Source organism: Periplaneta americana, chromosome 10 (assembly GCF_040183065.1).
Source record: "Periplaneta americana isolate PAMFEO1 chromosome 10, P.americana_PAMFEO1_priV1, whole genome shotgun sequence".
NCBI classification, from domain to species: Eukaryota; Metazoa; Arthropoda; class Insecta; order Blattodea; family Blattidae; genus Periplaneta; species Periplaneta americana.
The window spans coordinates 15,765,033-15,784,737 of NC_091126.1; the positions used below are offsets into that span (position 1 = coordinate 15,765,033).

The following is a 19,705-nucleotide window of genomic DNA, read 5'->3' on the forward strand; positions in this document are numbered from 1 at the left end:
TTCCATTACAAGTCCTTTCATTTTACTTAATTGTGTCTATACGTGTACTAAACATATAAGGAAAACTGATTCTTCTGTAAAATTCATAAAAAGACTAAGAAAGAAAAAAGCAAATGCAGTCTTAATACAGTACTAAGATATTATGATATTTTATTTAATTCTCTTTAGGGTTTTTTTTTAACTTCTTATGTAAGTAACGACCATCCTATTAAAGAGGAGCCATGTAAATGTCATAATAAAACGAGTCCTCATGATATGTGCAGAATGTCATTTTCGGTAGGTACTTCTTAAAAGAATAACACAAATTTAATTTTTAATTTGAAACATACCTATTCATTACGCACTATTTTGAAAAAGTTGTGGGAAGTACGGAAGTACTCACCTGAATCTTTCCAATATGCAGGGAGACATTTTCCTTTACCCTGAAGTCCTACAGATTTAGAATCCCAAAACCCATCTGAATAACGACTTCTACTGCTGGAAGCCATCAGATTTAGGCGACCTCTACTGTCCAAACACCACAGACCTAACTATCATCTTGCAATTCCATTCACCGTGTTCTTGGAATTAATGTGTAACAAATATTCATAGTAGGTAAACTGTAGCAGAACTGAGTATGAGAATGCAAGACATGAAACTGGGTCAGGAAGTTCCCAGCCAGTGAAAGTTGCTTCCATTCCATTCCAAGCAGAAATGGGCTATTACAGGTTAAAAAGGAGTTATTGGGATCGAGGTGGGAGGTGAGAGAGAAAGAGAGAGAGAACAGTGAGAGTGAAAGTATGCGGAGGGGAATCAGATCATAAGACAGGTGACTTCCTGGGTATCTGTTTTAAACCTGCATTATAGTGTATATTAAAAGAGATATTATACAATGAACACATAATACCGTATGCTTAATTTTAAATTGAGTCACGTCACTTTTGAGAATAAGAAACAGAAATATTAAAGCATATTAATAATAATTAAAGGAATTTAAAATTACGAGGAAAAAATAATGACCAATACAACAGAAATAATACACGCAGTCTCGTCTATCAGGAATTACACATGTTAGGACACTTTCATTGAAACACGTTTTACAGGTTCTATGTTTGCAACTAAAGATAGAAAACGCGAATATGACGGAGATATAAGTACATACAATAAGGTTCTAAGGGGAGAGGATAATTACATTTTTTTTTTCTAACTGATGCACAGTTTTCATTTTTTGTATGTTATTGCTGTAACAACTTAAATTCGAAACTATCTTTAGAAAAAATTTAAAAAGTGGCCCAAATTTGGGTAAGAAAAGTGCCAGGATACAGTAATTCATAAAAATGTATATATCCCAGCCATTTTTAAAGATAAATTCAAAATTTCTACAAAATGTTACTCTTAAAAGTACTGTACGTATTTTAAAATGTATCTCGCACAATTTTGATACTGCTTTTCAGCATTTTAAGATAAAAATTAGAATCTAAGAATTAATTTTACAGCAATTTTTTTTATAGAAATATGGTGGCATATTTTTCAAAATAATGCAAGAAAATATCACATTTCAATTACAGAGAAAAGGTTTCTAATAGCCTGAAGAATATATGTACCAAATACCATACATGTGCCATTAATAGTTCCGAAGATATGTAACCTTCGGTATGGAATGAAGCATAAAATTAAAGTTACGGGAAATTGCAATCGAAGTTTAGTGTCATTAAAAAAGCCTGTGCACCAGAGCTTTAAAAATGGCGTCACAGCAACTGACAATGCAATAATTGCGCATTATATTTCACATAATTCATTTTTCACATATCGAGCAGTATTTTAAAGGCAAATTGCAATCAAAGGTTAGTGTAATTTAAAAACCCTACACAACACAGCTCTAAAAATAGCATCACAGCAGCCAAGTTCATAAAGGCGAGTTAAATTTGATGTAGCCTAAATCTTAATGTGTTTTCCCCACATCGAAGAGTATTTCAAAGGATTTTTTTAATTAACTGCTTTTTATCATATTTAACCACCCTCTCTCCTTAATTCGTAATTAAATATAAATTCTTAGAGAATAATTGCAACCAATCACTTTATTATAAATGAACGAACTACTGTCTTCGCAATTACGATAAGTACAGCCTATGGAATTTGAAGGATTTAAAGCTTTCACGTCACTATGTAATTTGTGGGCAATTGTCAGCATATTGTGAAGAAAACTGTCTCCTTTGTTTCGAAACTCCTTACTGATTCCATCTTCATGGAAAAAGAGATAACTGAGATGCGTCACATAAATAGCAATCTCCACTTATAGTCCAGATAAGGAATACAGGCAGAAGAGTAATTCCCTTTATGCTATCTCAGCCCACATTTTACTCTCTTCTGTACAGTATTCTAAAATACATTTGCAGTTTTGCAAAAAAAAAGAAAGATCTATAGAAAGAACACTGTTTAAATGAGTACCGGTACAGCACAACGAAAATAACAAGAAGGATCACTCTAACTACTAGAAACAACTGTAGACAACCAAATTTGGGATGTACCAATAACCCAACTTGACATTTGCGGTTAGTTATGGCTATGTTACAGTACTTCGTGGAAGTAGCATGTGCAAAAATGTACAATGCTCGATGTACCTATGTTCCTTCTCTAGACTACAATGACTTAACAAGGATAAAATCCACCTTGATAGCCAGAGCACTGCTCATGGAACCGAGTTCAAATCTGGATGATGGCATTTGTATTTGTAGTGGAAAAACCCAAGGTTGTGAGAGTTTTATTGGGGTTCTCTCTTTTCCTCTTGTTATTACATCAACACACTACACAATTCCCTTAGAATTCTTAAATTATAATATATGTAATAGTGCTTGATATGTTATTTATTTTAAATGTATTTTAATTCATAGTGTTTTTTCAATCCTATTGTGTTTCTTATTTATAATGTAATTATATCTGACGTGTACATCCACGTATAGAATAAACAACCAATCAATCAATCAATCAATCAACCGTTCATTATAATCTCCATCTCGTAAAATAGGGCATCAATTGGTAGATGGTAGTGGTGGTGATTTCTTGATGTCTCATAGATTTGTATAAGAAGCACCAAGCCCTCCCTCCTCAGATCTCACATCTGGCGGGGATATAACATCTCATACATATACAGGATGATTTAGTAAATATCTCAGGGGGTGTGGCAGTATGGACTATTCTAGTAAAAATGCCCGTGTAAACATGTATCCAATTTTCAGTGGCTATGGACATACAGCTGTTTGAATGTTACACATAACAAATGTTATAAGTGGCAAGAAGAAAAACAGATGACTTCATCATTACATTTGTTGCTTCTTTACATGGTAGCAATCAATACATTTCAACACTTCAATGCACATTTCCGCTCTGTTGACAATAGTAACAGTTGTTCTTCTGAGGTTGTCTTGTAATTTTATGAGGACAGAATGATTCATAGTGATAGCAACCAATTTCATACTTTGTGTTCATTTTGTTTTTGTACATATCGCCTTTCATCCATCCCCACAGACAAAAATAGACAGGAATAAGATCTGGGGACTTTGGTGGCCAATGCACGTGACTACTGAAGCCAATTCAGCATTCTGGGAATGTGAGATTTATGCCCATCCTTGTAGCCAAGGGAATTATAAACAGATGTTTCTCTACACCCATTATGTGTTTCTGAGAAGTTGCTAGATTTATGCCGAAGTTTTTATCTTTAGTATTTTGGCAATAATTTCCTTTTGTTAGATTAACTATTTATCTTGTCTTTGTGCCAGGATACTAGAACAGCTTATTGTCCCTTGATTAATAACAATAATGCTGAGTGACACTACTATTTTGTGTCTGTATTTGTTGTATATGTTTTCACTTTTTGTTTCTTCTTTTTTTTTTTTTTTTGCATCATTTAATATGTTAGACTAATTTTTATTATTTTCAATTTGTATTTGTTTGTTCAGTTGTTTTTTTAAGTGATATTCATTCTATAACTCGTTATTACAGTAGATTAACTGCACAGACGTATTTTTCTTGTAGTTGTATTGTATTTCTGGTGGTGTGGAAAAGAAGGCCTGATGGCCTTAACTCCACCAGAATAAATAAATAAATAAATAAATAAATAAATAAATAAATAAATAAATAAATAAGTAAATTAATTAATTAAATTAAATTAATAAAATTAATTAATCAATTAATTAAACGAATTAATTAAAATAAATAAATTTAATTAATTAATTTAATTAAATAAATTAAATTAAATTAATAAATTGAATGAATAAATAAATACATTAATTAATTAATTAATTAATTAATTAATTAATTAATTAATTTTGAACAGTGCTGCCTTCAGGCGATTTCAGAAGAGTGAAACATACTGTTCCTTTGTACAGAGTCAATAGTACGTAGTCATTTATCGTCCCTTCATACCATTTGTAGAGCTTGTTTTGTGTTTTAGTCAAACAGCGATATCTCCACATCCATTGAAAACTGGACACATGTATATGTGAACTTTTTTACTCAGAATAATCCACACTACCATCCCCTAAAATGTTTACTATTCCTATTGAAACACTCTGTATATAATAGAACTATAACGTACAGCAAATTACCACTCGAGGTATGATATATGTTTAGGCTGGAGAGGAATGTGTAGTGTGGCAGATGGTGGGACCTGCTTAACCGAACAGTATAGTTAGCATGCAATGCATTCCATCACAGGTACACAAAATGCCTCTTTGGGCCGAAGTGCTTAGGAATGTTCAATGTTCCTCCCAATAACTACCTCTATTCCTCTAGCAAAGAAAACAAATGGCCAATTGTCAAACGTATACTTAAAAGGTTATCCTTCACTGGTAACAAAGTGTGTTTACTATGAAAGACTGCACTTCATTTATCTCTCTTCCCTCTGAAGATGAAACCTCTGTTGGTGATAGCTACCTCCACAACACAGTATAAGTAGTCAAAAATATTCCTCAAATATTTGTATGATTTCTATTTCCTTTCCTTATAAATTAAAATGATTGTGTCAAATTACAGGCAATTTTAAGTTTGGAAACAATAGCTTCCATTACACAGCAAAATTGCTTTCAATTATATCAAAGCTAACTCTCTAATCATGACCATTAGCTAGAGCTGACGGCAATTGGGAAGGCGGTCGTCTGCTAGTGTTTGCGTCGAGAGAGATAGAGAGAGCAAGGCAGCATACAATATTTCCATATTGTACTTCATGCACATGTGCAACACAAATAGCGCTAGAGAGAATTTAAATTATCAAAAGACAATAATGACCTTAGCCGTTGATTACTGTAAACATGACATCAAACAAACCCTCTTCCCTTCACTAACAATATTCTTTGCACGGTTCTCAAACCCACATCACATACTTCTGCAGTCGTTTCTTGCACATTGGCAATATTGCAGCCAACATCATGATGGCCGACAGCATTCTGCAAGTCAACGTTTTTAAAATAATTATACATCTTAAACACTATTTCACGTGTCTGCCTCCGCAGTACTTGTCTTTTTACAGTCTCTCCTTCCATTTATTTATCTTGCACACATACACAGTATAAGTTAGTTTTACTTATTCAATGTACTGAAACACTCACACGTGAACAAACGAAATCGGGAAGCACTTTTTACCGACTGATTCTGATTGGTTCTACTGTACAAGCTTGTGATGTCACATACCAGAAATCCTACAGTGCATATAGCAGACAATCACCTTTCCAAATGCCATCAACTCTAACATTGACATCCACTCGTAAAGAGGAAATTATAAAAATGAAAATTATATATATATATATATATATATATATATATATATATATATATATATATAATTGACACGTTCCTCTTAGTATTTCACGGAAAAATGAAAATACTAGTTCACACCTGTGGAGTAACAGTCAGCGTGTCTGACCGCAAAATCAGGTGGCCCGGGTTCAAATCCTGGTCGGGGCAAGTTACCTGGTTGAGGATTTTTCCAGGAATTTCCCTCAACTCAATATGAGCAACTGTTGGGTTACTATTGGTGCTGGACTCCGAACTCATTTCAACAGCATTATCACTTTCATTTCATTCAGACGCTAAATAATCTGAGATGTTGGTTGATACAGCATCGTAAAATAACCCACTAAAAAAATGAAAATACTACTTCCCAATTTTAGATGAATTCGTATGATTGCAAAAGTACCGGTATGATTATTTTTTTAAGAAATATGTCATGTGCAGTCTTTGAAAAAAGTTTTGTTGCACAAATATGTTATAAGCCCCATAAAGGAGGCAGTACGCATGATCAGACGACGAGCTACCTGGTTCAGAAGAGAAGGACTAGTTGAGGTAATAGAATTAATTTTGTTTCTTGTATGTCTGATCATGCACACTGCCTCCTTTCTGGGGCTTATAAAGTATCTGTGCGACAAAACATTTTTCTAAGACTGTATATGAATGACTTCATAAGTGTTTAATATTAGGCATTATTTTTTACCCTAACAGTAACTTCTTTTCCTCTTCTAAACTTCATTCAGCTGAGATAACTGGTCAGATACAATACCTTTGGTACCATATTTGTTGTAATACGAGTACATGCTGTGCTGGCAGGTGAGGTGTGAAACAGCAGTAATTACACTATAACACTATACTTGAGAACTGGTGAAGTCACAAAAAGAGAATACTGAAGTAAAATAAGAAAACTTCATCAATTGCACATTCATCTACCAAAAATTCTATCAAGTGTTCTTTTTTAAACAGTCTTCTGCCACTGCCAGACCTAGCACAGTTAGGAACATTACACTACTGCTGGGCAAAAGGTTAAAAGAACTCACGATACGTTTAGCTGGTCCTTCAGAACATGAGATATCATTATCTGATACAGATAAAGTTAGGCAATGATTACATACAGAGATTACAATTCAGTAGCTTCTATTAAAGTTTGGTGGAAAAGATTCTTTTAAACCATAATCTGCCGAAGAATGACTGCAAAAGGCAATAATTCATTTAATATATGTGATAAGTTAACATTCTGCTAAATAATAATTGTTTGTAGCAAACATTACATTGGGCAGATCAGTATTTTCGAACATTTGCAAAGATGTCCTTAATTTTCCTTTGCATATAATTGATGTTCGACTGAGAATCCTCCTCAGACTATTCACTTCTATAACAATGTTATCAGTCAGTGCTGGCTTAGAGGCAGGGAAACTTAAGCATCACGTCACACTTGAAAATCTTGACGAAAGCAAGTCATCCTTCATTTTGACTATGGATGCTTACATTTATTTTTCAAAGAGTTGTTCTTGTTTTTATGATCATTTTTGCTATGAAAATACAAAATACAACCACATGTTGTACAGAATAGTAACAATAAATATGGCAGTGAAACTTGGGGAAATTAGAAAAAACAATGCTGTGGTATCTAACAGCAGAAGGAATGCAGTTTCTAAGACCCATTAAAGACTGCTCTAGAAATGATTTATTTCGTGATAACGATGGAGAGAAGAGACAAAGGTTGCTGAGATAACACAGGTTGTAGAAAATTAAAGATATACAGTAAGTCGTCAGACACTTACAGAGAATTGATAACAATAATAATAATAGGTCTTCAGTGCTGGCATATAAATACAAGTCAAATAGTAGAAGAGGCATCGGTTGTGATAGAAATCAATACATTAAGTGATGCTCGACCAAATCAATAGTCTGTATCTGTTTTTCTTTTCTTTCTTTTATTTAACAATGCTTTATCAACTGCGAGTTTATCTAACGTCAGTGAAATTGGTGATTAGCGAGATTGTATTTGGCAGGATGAGCTCGAGAATTCACCATAATATTGTCTAACATTTGGCGAAAGCCTCAGAAGCTGGATAATCAGCTCAAAGCAATATTCGAATCTCAGAGCATCACTCCCTCTCATTATCCCTAGACCATCCCAGTCACCACGGTGCTGATTAAGACGAAATTTGATTCAAATTTTGTTTCCTAATTTAAAACAATTTGTGTACAATGTTAAGAAGAGATAATACAGATTGGACTATTGCATTGCTGTTATTAATGAATAAGTATTTCACAACAATTGGTCCTCTAAAGACATTAAAGCCGCATAAATAAGCTACTATCCTTCGAAAATACATAAATAAATATATATATACATAGTTTGAATTCCTAGTTAATCTAAAGAAACGGATAATCGACTCTCCTTGTTGTTACCTTATTTTTATGTTCTTTTAAATAAGTCTGTCACTATTTTCTGAACTTTACTTCCAGCGATCTTTTTTCTGATCTCCATTCTAATTATTGGAATTCAAATAATGTCCGAGACTAATGTGTCACCTTTTTTCTTCAAAAACCTCATGAGGATTCCGTTGACTCAAGTGCAGTTTGCAGTGAAACACACGAGTCAGGCACCAATGATTAGTTAATCAAGAGATGGATAATCGAGGTTCTACTGTATATGTTTTAATTGAATTATTTTACGACACTTTATCAACTGTGATGGTTACCTAGCATCAGAGTGAGATGAAAGTAATAATGCCAGAGAAACGAGTCCAAGATCCAATGCCAAAAATTAAACAGCATTTGCTCTTAATGTGTTGAGGGAAAACCCCATAAAAAACTTCAACTAGGTAACTTGTCCTAACCAGGGTTTAAACTCGGGCCACCTGGTTTTGCGGTCAGACGTGCTGACTGTTACGCCACAGGTGTGAACTAGTATTTTCATTTTTCCGTGAAATACTAAGAGGAACGTGTCAAATATATTTACTATTTTCATTTTTATAATTTCCCCTGTCATACAATAAACTTAGCTAAATACTAACATGATAAATATAAGCTGGGAATCCTGATAGTGACTAAATAAGATTCTGCTTTCATCAGTGAGATGCAATCCACACGTTCAATTTCAAACAGATATGTTAATAGAAGCCAATGCCTATTAAATGGATGAAGAAAATACACGAAATACTTTCTTTCATTCTTAATACTTTATATTACTGTAATTTCTTTACTGCATGGATGTACCAACAATAAAAACTGATCTGAGCTTCATAAACTCACTATGGACATTTAAAACTTAAAGGTGTAACACTCTTTATATTATTATTTACGTCTATGTACTAATTTAATTCTATATTTATGTATAAGTCGCCAGCTACAGTCTTATATATACAATATTGGGTGTCTCAGTCTAATGTAGGCCACATGCTGTGTTTCTCAATACCAGATGGTTCCTTGCGCATTATGGTCAAACTACATCACATATGTGTAGAGTGTTCTCAGTCCATCTGAGTCATTCAACTGTGGTTACAATGCATATGTGTATTCAGAATACAGTATTTCCTTAAAAAGTAATATGAGTTTAGGTTACATTTAGAAAATCGTGTGATCATGTACAATTCTTGTGTGTGTACAAAGTCTGGTCATCAAGTTGGAAGACTATTTACAGAAAGAGTTCCTGGTGTGAAGGTTCCAACTCGTGAAACAATCCATAAATGAGTATCAATATGTACATTTTGAGAGAAACGAAAAAAAGGTTTGGTGAAAGAAAAAATTGAATGACGTGACTTCATTAATCAACTAAGTTTACAGTTAATTAAATATATGATGACTATACTATTGTACCTATTTTTAAAAAGGGGGACAAAACCAACTGTGGTAACTTTCGAGGAATATCACTTTTGTTGACGTCATACAAAATTTTGTCCAATATTCTTTTGGGAAGATTAACTCCGTACATAGATGAAATTATTGGGGATCATCAGTGCGGTTTTCGGCGTAATAGATCGACTATTGATCAGATTTTTTGTATTCGACAGATAATGGAGAAAAAATGGGAGTATAAGGGTACAGTACATTAGTTATTCATAGATTTCAAAAAGGCATATGACTCGGTTAAGAGGGAAGTATTATATGATATTCTTATTGAATTTGGTATTCCCAAGAAACTAGTTCGATTAATTAAAATGTGTCTCAGTGAAACATAGCGCAGAGTCCGTATAGGTCAGTTTCTATCTGATGTTTTTCCAATTCACTGCGGACTAAAGCAGGGAGATGCATTATCACCTTTACTTTCTAACTTCGCTTTAGAATAAGCCATTAGGAAAGTTCAGGATAACAGGCAGGGTTTGGAATTGAATGGGTTACATCAGCTTCTTGTCTATGCAGATGACGTGAATATGTTAGGAGAAAATCCACAAACGATTAGGGAAAACACGGGAATTTTGCTTGAAGCAAGTAAAGCGATCGGTTTGGAACTAAATCCCGAAAAGACAAAGTATATGATTGTCTCGTGACCAGAATATTGTACGAAATGGAAATATAAAAATTGGAGATTTATCCTTCGAAGAGGTGGAAAAATTCAAATATCTTGGAGCAACAGTAACAAATATAAATGACACTCGGGAGGAAATTAAACTCAGAATAAATATGGGAAATGCGTGTTATTATTTCATTGAGAAGCTCTTATCATCCAGTCTGCTGTCCAAAAATCTGAAAGTTAGAATTTATAAAACAGTTATATTACCGGTTCTTCTGTATGGTTGTGAAACTTGGACTCTCACTCTGAGAGAGGAACATAGGTTAAGGGTGTTTGAGAATAAGGTGCTTAGGAAAATATTTTGGGCTAAGCGGGATGAAGTTACAGGAGAATGGAGAAAGTTACACAACACAGAACTGCACACATTGTATTCTTCACCTGACATAATTAGGAACATTAAATCCAGACGTTTGAGATGGGCAGGGCATGTAGCACGTATGGGCGAATCCAGAAATGCATATAGAGTGTTAGTTGGGAGACCGGAGGGAAAAAGACCTTTAGGGAGGCCGAGACGTAGATGGGAGGATAATATTAAAATGGATTTGAGGGAGGTGGGATATGATGATAGAGACTGGATTAATCTTGCACAGGATAGGGACCGATGGCGGGCTTATGTCAGGGCGGCAATGAACCTTCGGGTTCCTTAAAAGCCATTTGTAAGTAAGTATGATGACTATACTTAATGTTAGTTGATCTAAAGCCGGTCTCATTACTAAGTTTGTAACAAATCAGTTACAAGAAACCATAGCTTGATAACCCAGCATAATGCAAATCAATTTTTTTTATTGGGTTATTTTATGAGGTTATTTAGTGCCTGAATGATATGAAGGTGATAATGGCAGTGAAATGAGTCCGGGGTCCAACACCGAAAGTTACCCAGCATTTGCTCGTATTGGGTTGAGGGAAAACCCCGGAAAAAACCTCAAACAGGTAAATGCCCCGACCAGGATTCGAACCCGGGCCACCTGGTTTCGCGGCCAGACGTGCTGATCGTTACTCCACAGGTGTGGATATGCAAATCAATGAGGAAATAAAATACATCTCACAATAGCACATGCAAACAGGAAATAAAACTGTGGTCGAAATCTACTGGGGTAGCTAATGTATTCACTGGTGTAAAATTATCTACAAAGCTAAATTTTTTAGTGAAATCCAGACGAAATGTGTACATTAGTCTCTGTCTTTAATACCACGATGGTGGATACAGTGAAAGAACATTTTTGCCTGTACAATAAAATTATTACAATTTCACGAAATATAATAGGAGATGTTACTTTTGCTACAAGGATAGAGATTGCAAGACAACTAAATACTGATAGTAGTGTCTTACATTTCCCAAACTGCTTTTTTAATTGCAATTAAAATGACATACAATAAAGGTGCACAAATTACTGTGTAAATAAACTTGTTAAAGATTTGATGTCCAAGAAGGTCTTAGCATTAATACTTAACCACAGAAATACCCAGGAGCAGACAATTCCCAGGCGCCAGGTCACCTTGGCAATGAAAAAATTTAATCTGGCATCAAAAATATTCAATTTGTGACTGCTAAAATCCTATTCCGATATTACTTCAATATATGTTATTTACATTTTCTCGACATTAATAATGAAGTGTATAATTAAACAAAATTAATTTTCTGATTTTTATAGATATCTGTGATAAAAGCACAAAATAAAATTGGTTACTTGCTCCAAGACAAAACTGATTTGTGAAGAAGAGGAAGAAATGTTGAATGTCACAATGAGTGAATGATATGAATTCTGAGTAATTGGGCAGAAGCTACCACTTTGTGATCTCCTTGATAAACTTGTCTCCATGAGTAAAAGATTTCCTTTTCTAAGGAAACTCATCAGCATTTCTAGAGTATTACCAACGTCACAGCTTCATATAAAAGGGGATTTAGTGTTATCAATCTACTGATAAATAAAAAATGCAGATCTTCTTTATCACAGATGGCATGGATTATTTTAATGATGATTAATATGAGTCATGATATACGTGAATATTTCGATGCAATACAATTAATAGAACAAGAATTTTCAAACAGAGGGCTTGTAGAGGGAAGCAAGTGAGATTTAAAATTGTTTACTGCCTGCCAACCAAAACATTTTGCTGGCTCCAAAATTTTTGATCACCTTGTCCAGTCATGGAAATAATACCCAACTAGATTTATTATAAAACACACAATACAGAGCTGAGTGAATACATTATTTAAACTAAATTCCATTGATCTACAAATTCCTACTGAGAATGTACTGCAACACTAGGCTGCAATATTATGTAATGAGAGAGATGTTTAAACTCAGAGAGAAGGATATTGCTCAAATATGAAAAGAAACTAATTTGTGAGCACTTATAACGATAGTGATAAGGGATACTTCATATCATTCACTTAAACATTTCTCTTATGCATGCTGCAAAGAAAGAGGCTTAGAAACTAAAATTTTGATTGTATTGATCATTGCAAACACGTGACTGAGAAAATAGCAAGCACACTGAGTACAATTAACATATGCAATTCGTACTAATAAATACATTGATGCAAATAACAGAAGAGGGAGAACTTGAGAGTGGGAAGGTTCATTCCACAACAGCAGAAACATTTGTCTTCTGTATGAAATGGTATGCATTCAATACAGTAAAGCCCTGTTTTAACGTTCCCATCTTTAAGGAATAATCTGTAAAGTCCCAGTCAAATTGCCATAAGAATAATATAATTAATTCCCGCTTTTAAAGGAAACCCAGTTTAAGGAAAATCCTACTTTTAAAGAATACTTTTCAAGTGAGTTTGTAATAATAAAACTCGAAATATCGACTCGACTTTCAATAATCAATAGTACTGGCATATACGATAGTGCATCTCAATTGATAGTAATGTGGTGTCATGTGGCAGCGTTATTCTTTATCGTTCTTTATGGTCTAGCTTTGTGTTGCTTTCACAGAGTGGTTACTTTGCTCGCTTTGCTCTCTCAAGTTATTTGGATCCTGTTTCCAATTTCTTTTTTGTCAGTTTATATTGTTTATGCATCGTTATAAAGGTGATTATTTTTATTTTTTTATTGGGTTATTTTACGACGCTGTATCAACATCTAGGTTATTTAGCGTCTGAATGAAATGAAGATGATAATGACGGTGAAACGAGTCCGGGGTCCAGCACCGAAAGTTACCCAGCATAAAGGTGATTAAACGGAAGAAATTAACTATAGGACAGAAAGAGAAAATAATAAGGGATGTCAAAGCTAATCCTCAAATAACACTATCACATATGAAGAGTCCACTGCAAGAATGATGGATGTCATTTGGAATACATTTTTCAGGAGAAGCAATTGAAAGTTTGAAATGCTTAGCGCCCAAAGCTTAACTGTGATTTTCCGATCATTACTGGACAATGACTACCAGTGTTAATGCCATATAACTCTCTATATATATTCTATATGTCTTAAGCTATGCATTGACAGTCTTGGTTCATTTTCGACAAGAAAGTGACATCCATCATTCTTGCAGTGGACTCTTCATATGGCAAAAAGCACGGTTTGCCAACTACTTCATTGTAGGGAATAATAAAGAAGAAAGAAGAAATTTTAAATGCCGAATTTCAGTGTGGTTCGGGTTCAACCAAACAGAAAAAAAACGTTCGTGTTGCACCATTTGAAGAGTTAGAAAATAGTGTAATGAAATTTATTATAAATAATAATTGTAGGTCTAATAAAATGGTTATAATAAAGTTTTTTATACAACACTCTTATTTTAGCCTTTCCTTTCCATTTTATGTAAACTCCCTTTTAAGGAAAACACCTATTTAAGGAAAAGAAAAAGTAATAACCCAGAGATTCGTTACAAAGCAGTTCTACTGTACAGTTTACCTAATTGTCGTGGTGTATGTGGCAATGAGAGAAGAGCAAAAGAATTTAAGTTTGCAGAAAGAGAAAGTTGAGGATAGTCTAATATCTAATACATCAACGGTAGTTTAGTGTTCACTACTGAAAATGAGTATTCTGTTTCGCTGCCACAGGATATAACATCCCTGTCTATTTCGTTATGCATAACACTAGAAAGTATATAAAGTTAGATAGGTAGTAAGAGCCATTAATGCCACTGTGAGAAGTGACCTTGTGCAAAACTGGGTCAGCATGTGTCTATTTTCTGCAGGTGCCCGTGAGTAGCAATGGGCATAAGCTTGCAGTTGTGAGAGAGTGTAAACTACAATCAACTAATGACGAACAAACCGAAGTACGAGTATAACTGGAATAATATGGTATAAAACGTATGTAAAAATTTGGCTGCCTATTTCACCATTATTAACTGTACTCTATTATTTAAGAATTAACAATGAATAATATGAACAAATAAAACTAGAAATAGCACACACAAATGTCCTCAGATTAATAAGAATAGCTGTCAGAACAACATCGAAAGCTACAATGTGCAGTCCTTAATGCAAACACTGAATATGACATGAAAGCAGGGGCGATTTCTCAGGGCATGCTATGCTTGCTGCGCAAGCCCAATATTTTCGTAGAATGTGTATTTCTAAAAATGGGATTACGTACATTAAAATTTATTTTGATTTTTGGAATACTGTATAGGCATAATACCATCCGAAGGTTGCACACCGCAAGTATCGCAATGCTTGCTCATTTCTCGGAGCTACAGGAAAGACGTAGAAATAGCGAGAATATGATGGTGCGAAAGTGCCTTTCTCCTTAGTCCGTCCTAGACGCACATGCTTCTGTTATGTGTTGTTTGAAGCTCTGGTCCGAGAGCTACATCAACGACTATTTAACGTTACACAGAGCAGTATTGACAGCGGGAATGTGCTGTGATTTGCGAGTGCAATGTAATTGTATGAGCGGAATGCATGTGTTAGCTGCTGCATGTATTATTAATTCTTAAACATTAATTTGAAGTATTGCAATGAGTTCGAAATTGTGTGTTACTGAAACCTTATTATTAAATCCATTTTCCCGAAGGACTATTCAAGAGAAGACAGACATTATAGAGAATATGTGCGCTCGTTCAGTGCAGCTCAATACAACAATATGCATTGTTTGGCAGGGTCGAGAAAACTAAATAAACTGTTTTGTTGGCCATGTTTGTTATATTATGTCGAACTTCTACATCTGATAAGCGAATATGATCCATGACTCATAATGATTTCATAATTATAAAATAAATTATTTATGTGGCTCTGATTATTTTTATTAATTATGAATTTTTATATCCTCCCATCTTCCCCTATGAATAAAAGAGCAAGCCTAACTTTCGTGACTAGCATTCGCCCCTGCATGAAAGCAATTATACTTACAAGAAAGATTAAAGAAAATGGATACAATCAGCTGGTACAGGAAAAGCAATACCACCCCCAATCTTAAGACGCAATATAGACTCAAATAATATTACGTAGAACAGAAACTTTCACCAATCAATACAGCAGCAAAATTTGTATCATCTACCAACTTAAACCAGCCCATTAGACTACATAAGCATCAGAACAGAAACACAACTAATATGCTTCACCGGCAAACAAGACATATCAGATGTACTACGACAAATTACACTTAACACATTTCAGGAAAAGTATCCAGAACAAAACTGGCTAAGAACTTATTCAAAGGGATCCTACCTAAATAACAAACAGGAACTGTAAATTCTTTGGAACACAACGGAAATAATTTTGACGGAGAAATTAAACCAATAGAACTAGCTCCCAAAAATATGATATACAGACCATTCTGAAGCTGATCAGTAGGGCTGGGTTTTTTATGACCTAAAAATCTCCAAAATATGCAGTACAAAATATGCATTTATGACTTAAAATTTCCAGAAATATTCACTATAACATAAAAAATATGACCTAACAATATTATAATTAGGTAATCATTTCAGTTGCAAAATAAATTAGTAAATCAGTTTATGACAATGAACTATTTATTTAAGAATAAAATGCACATGAGAAGCAAGCAAAAATATGGAATTTGATATTGTAGTATGCTATGATTTTTTCGCATGCTTCTTTTAGTTCAGTTTATGAGTCCTGAGTTGCCAATCAAAAATTGCAGCTACAATGCAAGCCATATCAAGATATACAGAAACAGATCTCCTACATACACAAAGAAAAGAAGCTGTAGCATTCTTCTGTATGATCACAATTCAAGCATGATTGCCTCAGGTTCAACTGAGCCACATCACCAGAATGCAGCATAACACACTCTCAGTAAAATATTGCCGTACGTCGAAAATCACATATTACATTCGTAAATTTTTTAGAAACTGTTTCAATAAAAGGAAAGAAAAAAAGACTATAATAAAATATGTAAAGGAGATTGATGTTAGATAGGCCTAATTAAGTTTATCGTGCAAAAGATTTACATAAAGTAGGCTACAGAGGTGATGTTTCAGAATTCTAAGTGAACCCCGCAGAGCCGCTGCTCGATGGCCGAGTTAAGTTACGATTCCATTCTGACACCCCTCCTCTTGCATTATTCAATAAAAGTGGCAAACCAGCTTCTTTGCCAGCACATGACACCTAGTTCACTTGCTTCCATGTAAAATCTTGTGTTCATATTTTATTTTCAAACAATGGCTAATTCTTCTAAAAAACGGAAATTTGATGCAAAGCGTTGAAAGATGAGTGATTGCAGAAGTACTGTTTCACATAATACAATAATAAGCCTGTTTGTCTTACGTGTTTTTTTATTCCAGATTTATACAAATGAATATCGGTTTTTAGGTAAGTATGGTTTTTTAATTAGGGCTTATTAAGAATATGTGATTAAATTTAACATATTCATGAATTCATGATAATCTGTTATGTGCATTTGCAGTTTTTTTTTATGTATATTGAAGGAAAATTAACGAATAAAAACCTTTGGCCTGCCAAATATTTTGGTTTTTCATTTGGCTCTCAAGTAAATAATTTTGTCCACCCCTGGTATGAGAAGCCACTGTTTTGCCTATGGACTGCCTGTAAAGTGAGTGCACACACTTGCGACATACACAGAGCTAAGTTGTTGCACCTGTGCTAAAATAACACCTTTCCCCAAAGTGAAACATATCGCGTAATAATAATGGCCACATGAAATAAAATTGCATAATATTTAAAACCAACTGACGATTGACTCGCTTACATAAATATAAAATTGCAGGTAATAGGTTCGTTCCAACAACAGTCAGGAACCGTCCGTAACCATCGTGAGCATGCGCAGTACAGAAAAAGCGTTCCAACACAATCCGAACCAGTCCTAAACCGGAAATATGTACTGCAGTCGGGCGTTCCAACAAGCTTTTGACACTGGTTCGGAACGGTCAGGAATAGTCTGCGGATTGAGGCATGTACGGAAGAGTACGCAAGACGCGCATGCGCATAAGCTCACCAACGTCTCCTGGATACTGAAGAAAGACATGACAGTACAGACAAATAATAAAACTAGACATTTAATTTAAATTTTCGCCAAAAAGAAAGGGAATGGAAATTATTTGGATATTGAAATAGTTAATTACAATTTCAAAATGCAGCTTTGATTAAAAGTATAATAAATAACGTACATACATTAATAATTAAAAAAGAACTATTTTAGATGAGAGTCCCCCAGTACACATTGAATTAGCGGAATTCTTGCCTTCCATATTTTTTGTCATCTTTTTATAGAAAATGATCGAAATTCTATTTTCTGCAATTAGAATTAGCTGCGAAACGATAATAATAATAATAAGCATCCCGTTCTTAGCAAAGATGATCACAGTTATAGCATCTCTGGATTTAGTACATAACGATCCGTGAAAGCGTTCCAACAGCGTCCAGTCCAGTTTCCATCCCATAGCAGATGCTCAACTAGCACATGCGCATAAGATGGTACAGGAACCGTACATGAACTGATCCGTGAACCGCTTGTTGGAATGAACCTAATACAACCAGCCACCTTTAAAAGAAGCTGTCATTATGGAATTCTAATTTTCACTAACTTCATATTTTGCACAAAGAAGTCATGCCTTTATTTAAAAATAATATCTACTCTGTTACATCACACAAAAACAATTTAAAAACTGATCCCAGTGATCATTAGATCAAATATCAAGCCACAACCAACAGTTAACAATGAATTAATGTTACTTACGATGAGCTGCTGCATTGAATACTGACACTTGTTCTCGAACATTAACTCCATTTCCTGGAGGTTCTGGTGGGGGTGTGGCAGGGGGAGGAGGGATATGGCGTGAACGACGGCGAGCAGGAACCTTCCCTGCTCGTAACAATTTTAAATCTTCCACCAGATCCTGTGCAGAAATGCTCTGGCACTGAAAAATAAATAATTTAATTCCAATTATTAATTTACAAAAATGATTAAGTTATCAACAGCACTATTATGATGTATTAAATAATTTTAATAATTCTGAAACAATACTCAAGACTTTATAAAAATGAACATTATTCAAACTAGAAAACTAAAACACTTTGTGCAAGAAATTATCAGGGACTTATATAGAGACAGCCACTTGAAGACACATTAAATTTCTCGCCATATCTTGAGAAAAAAATTATGATAGTTGGATGAAATTTTGTGTTGTTTAAAAATTGTAAATTATAAATAGGCATGTGATACATAAAAATGACTATCTGTTTAGTACAGAATATCACTCACATTTTTCCCACGACTCGTATTATGCCAACAAATTTACGAGTTTTTAGAACTATTCCACATAAACCAACCTTTCGAAATAAACATTTCCTTTTTAGTTTTTTCCGCACTCTCAATATGATGACACCGATAATTACAAATAGCATTTCTAGTAAATGGTTCCTACTAACTTTGAAGGAAGAGATTCCAGAATAGCTTTCTGATCCATTTTGTCTGAAGAATTTCTTGTGTAGGCCTATAGTTACAAAGAAATAATCTCCATCCAAAAAGATTATTACATGTAAAATTCATTACTTACTTACTTATGGTTTTTAAGGAACCCGGGGCAATCAGTCCCTATCCTGTGCAAGATTAATCCAGTCTCTATCGTCATATCCCAGCTCCCTCAAATCTATTTTAATATTATCCTCCCATCTATGTTTCAGTCTCCACAAAGGTCTTTTTCCCTCCGGCCTCCCAACTAACACTCTATATCCATTTCTGGATTTGCTCATACCACTTGCTACATGTCCTGCTCATCTCAAACGTCTGGATTTAATGTTCCTAATTATGTCAGGTCAAAAATAGAATGCATGCAGTTCTGCGTTGTGTAACTTTCTCAATTCTCCTGTAACTTCATCCCTCTTAGCCCCAAATATTTTTCTAAGAGCCTTAGTCTCAAACACCTTTAGCCTCTGTTCCTCTCTCAAAGTGAGAGTCCAAGTTTCACAACCATACAGAACATCTGGTAATATAACTGTTTTCTATATTTTAACTTTCAGATTTTTTGACAGCAGACTAGATA

General features: G+C 34.3%; 1 protein-coding gene across 5 annotated transcripts in view; it reads right to left on the reverse strand.

Moving 5' to 3' along the window:
* The window catches only part of LOC138707452 (epidermal growth factor receptor kinase substrate 8-like), a 110,644-nt gene that overhangs the window by 54,318 nt on the left and 36,621 nt on the right, over positions 1–19,705 (reverse strand). For all 5 annotated transcript variants that reach the window (XM_069836922.1, XM_069836921.1, XM_069836923.1 and 2 more), the window contains one exon: positions 18,400–18,580. In XM_069836922.1, the coding sequence (XP_069693023.1) occupies positions 18,400–18,580 (181 nt within the window). The remainder of the gene's footprint in view (positions 1–18,399; positions 18,581–19,705) is intronic.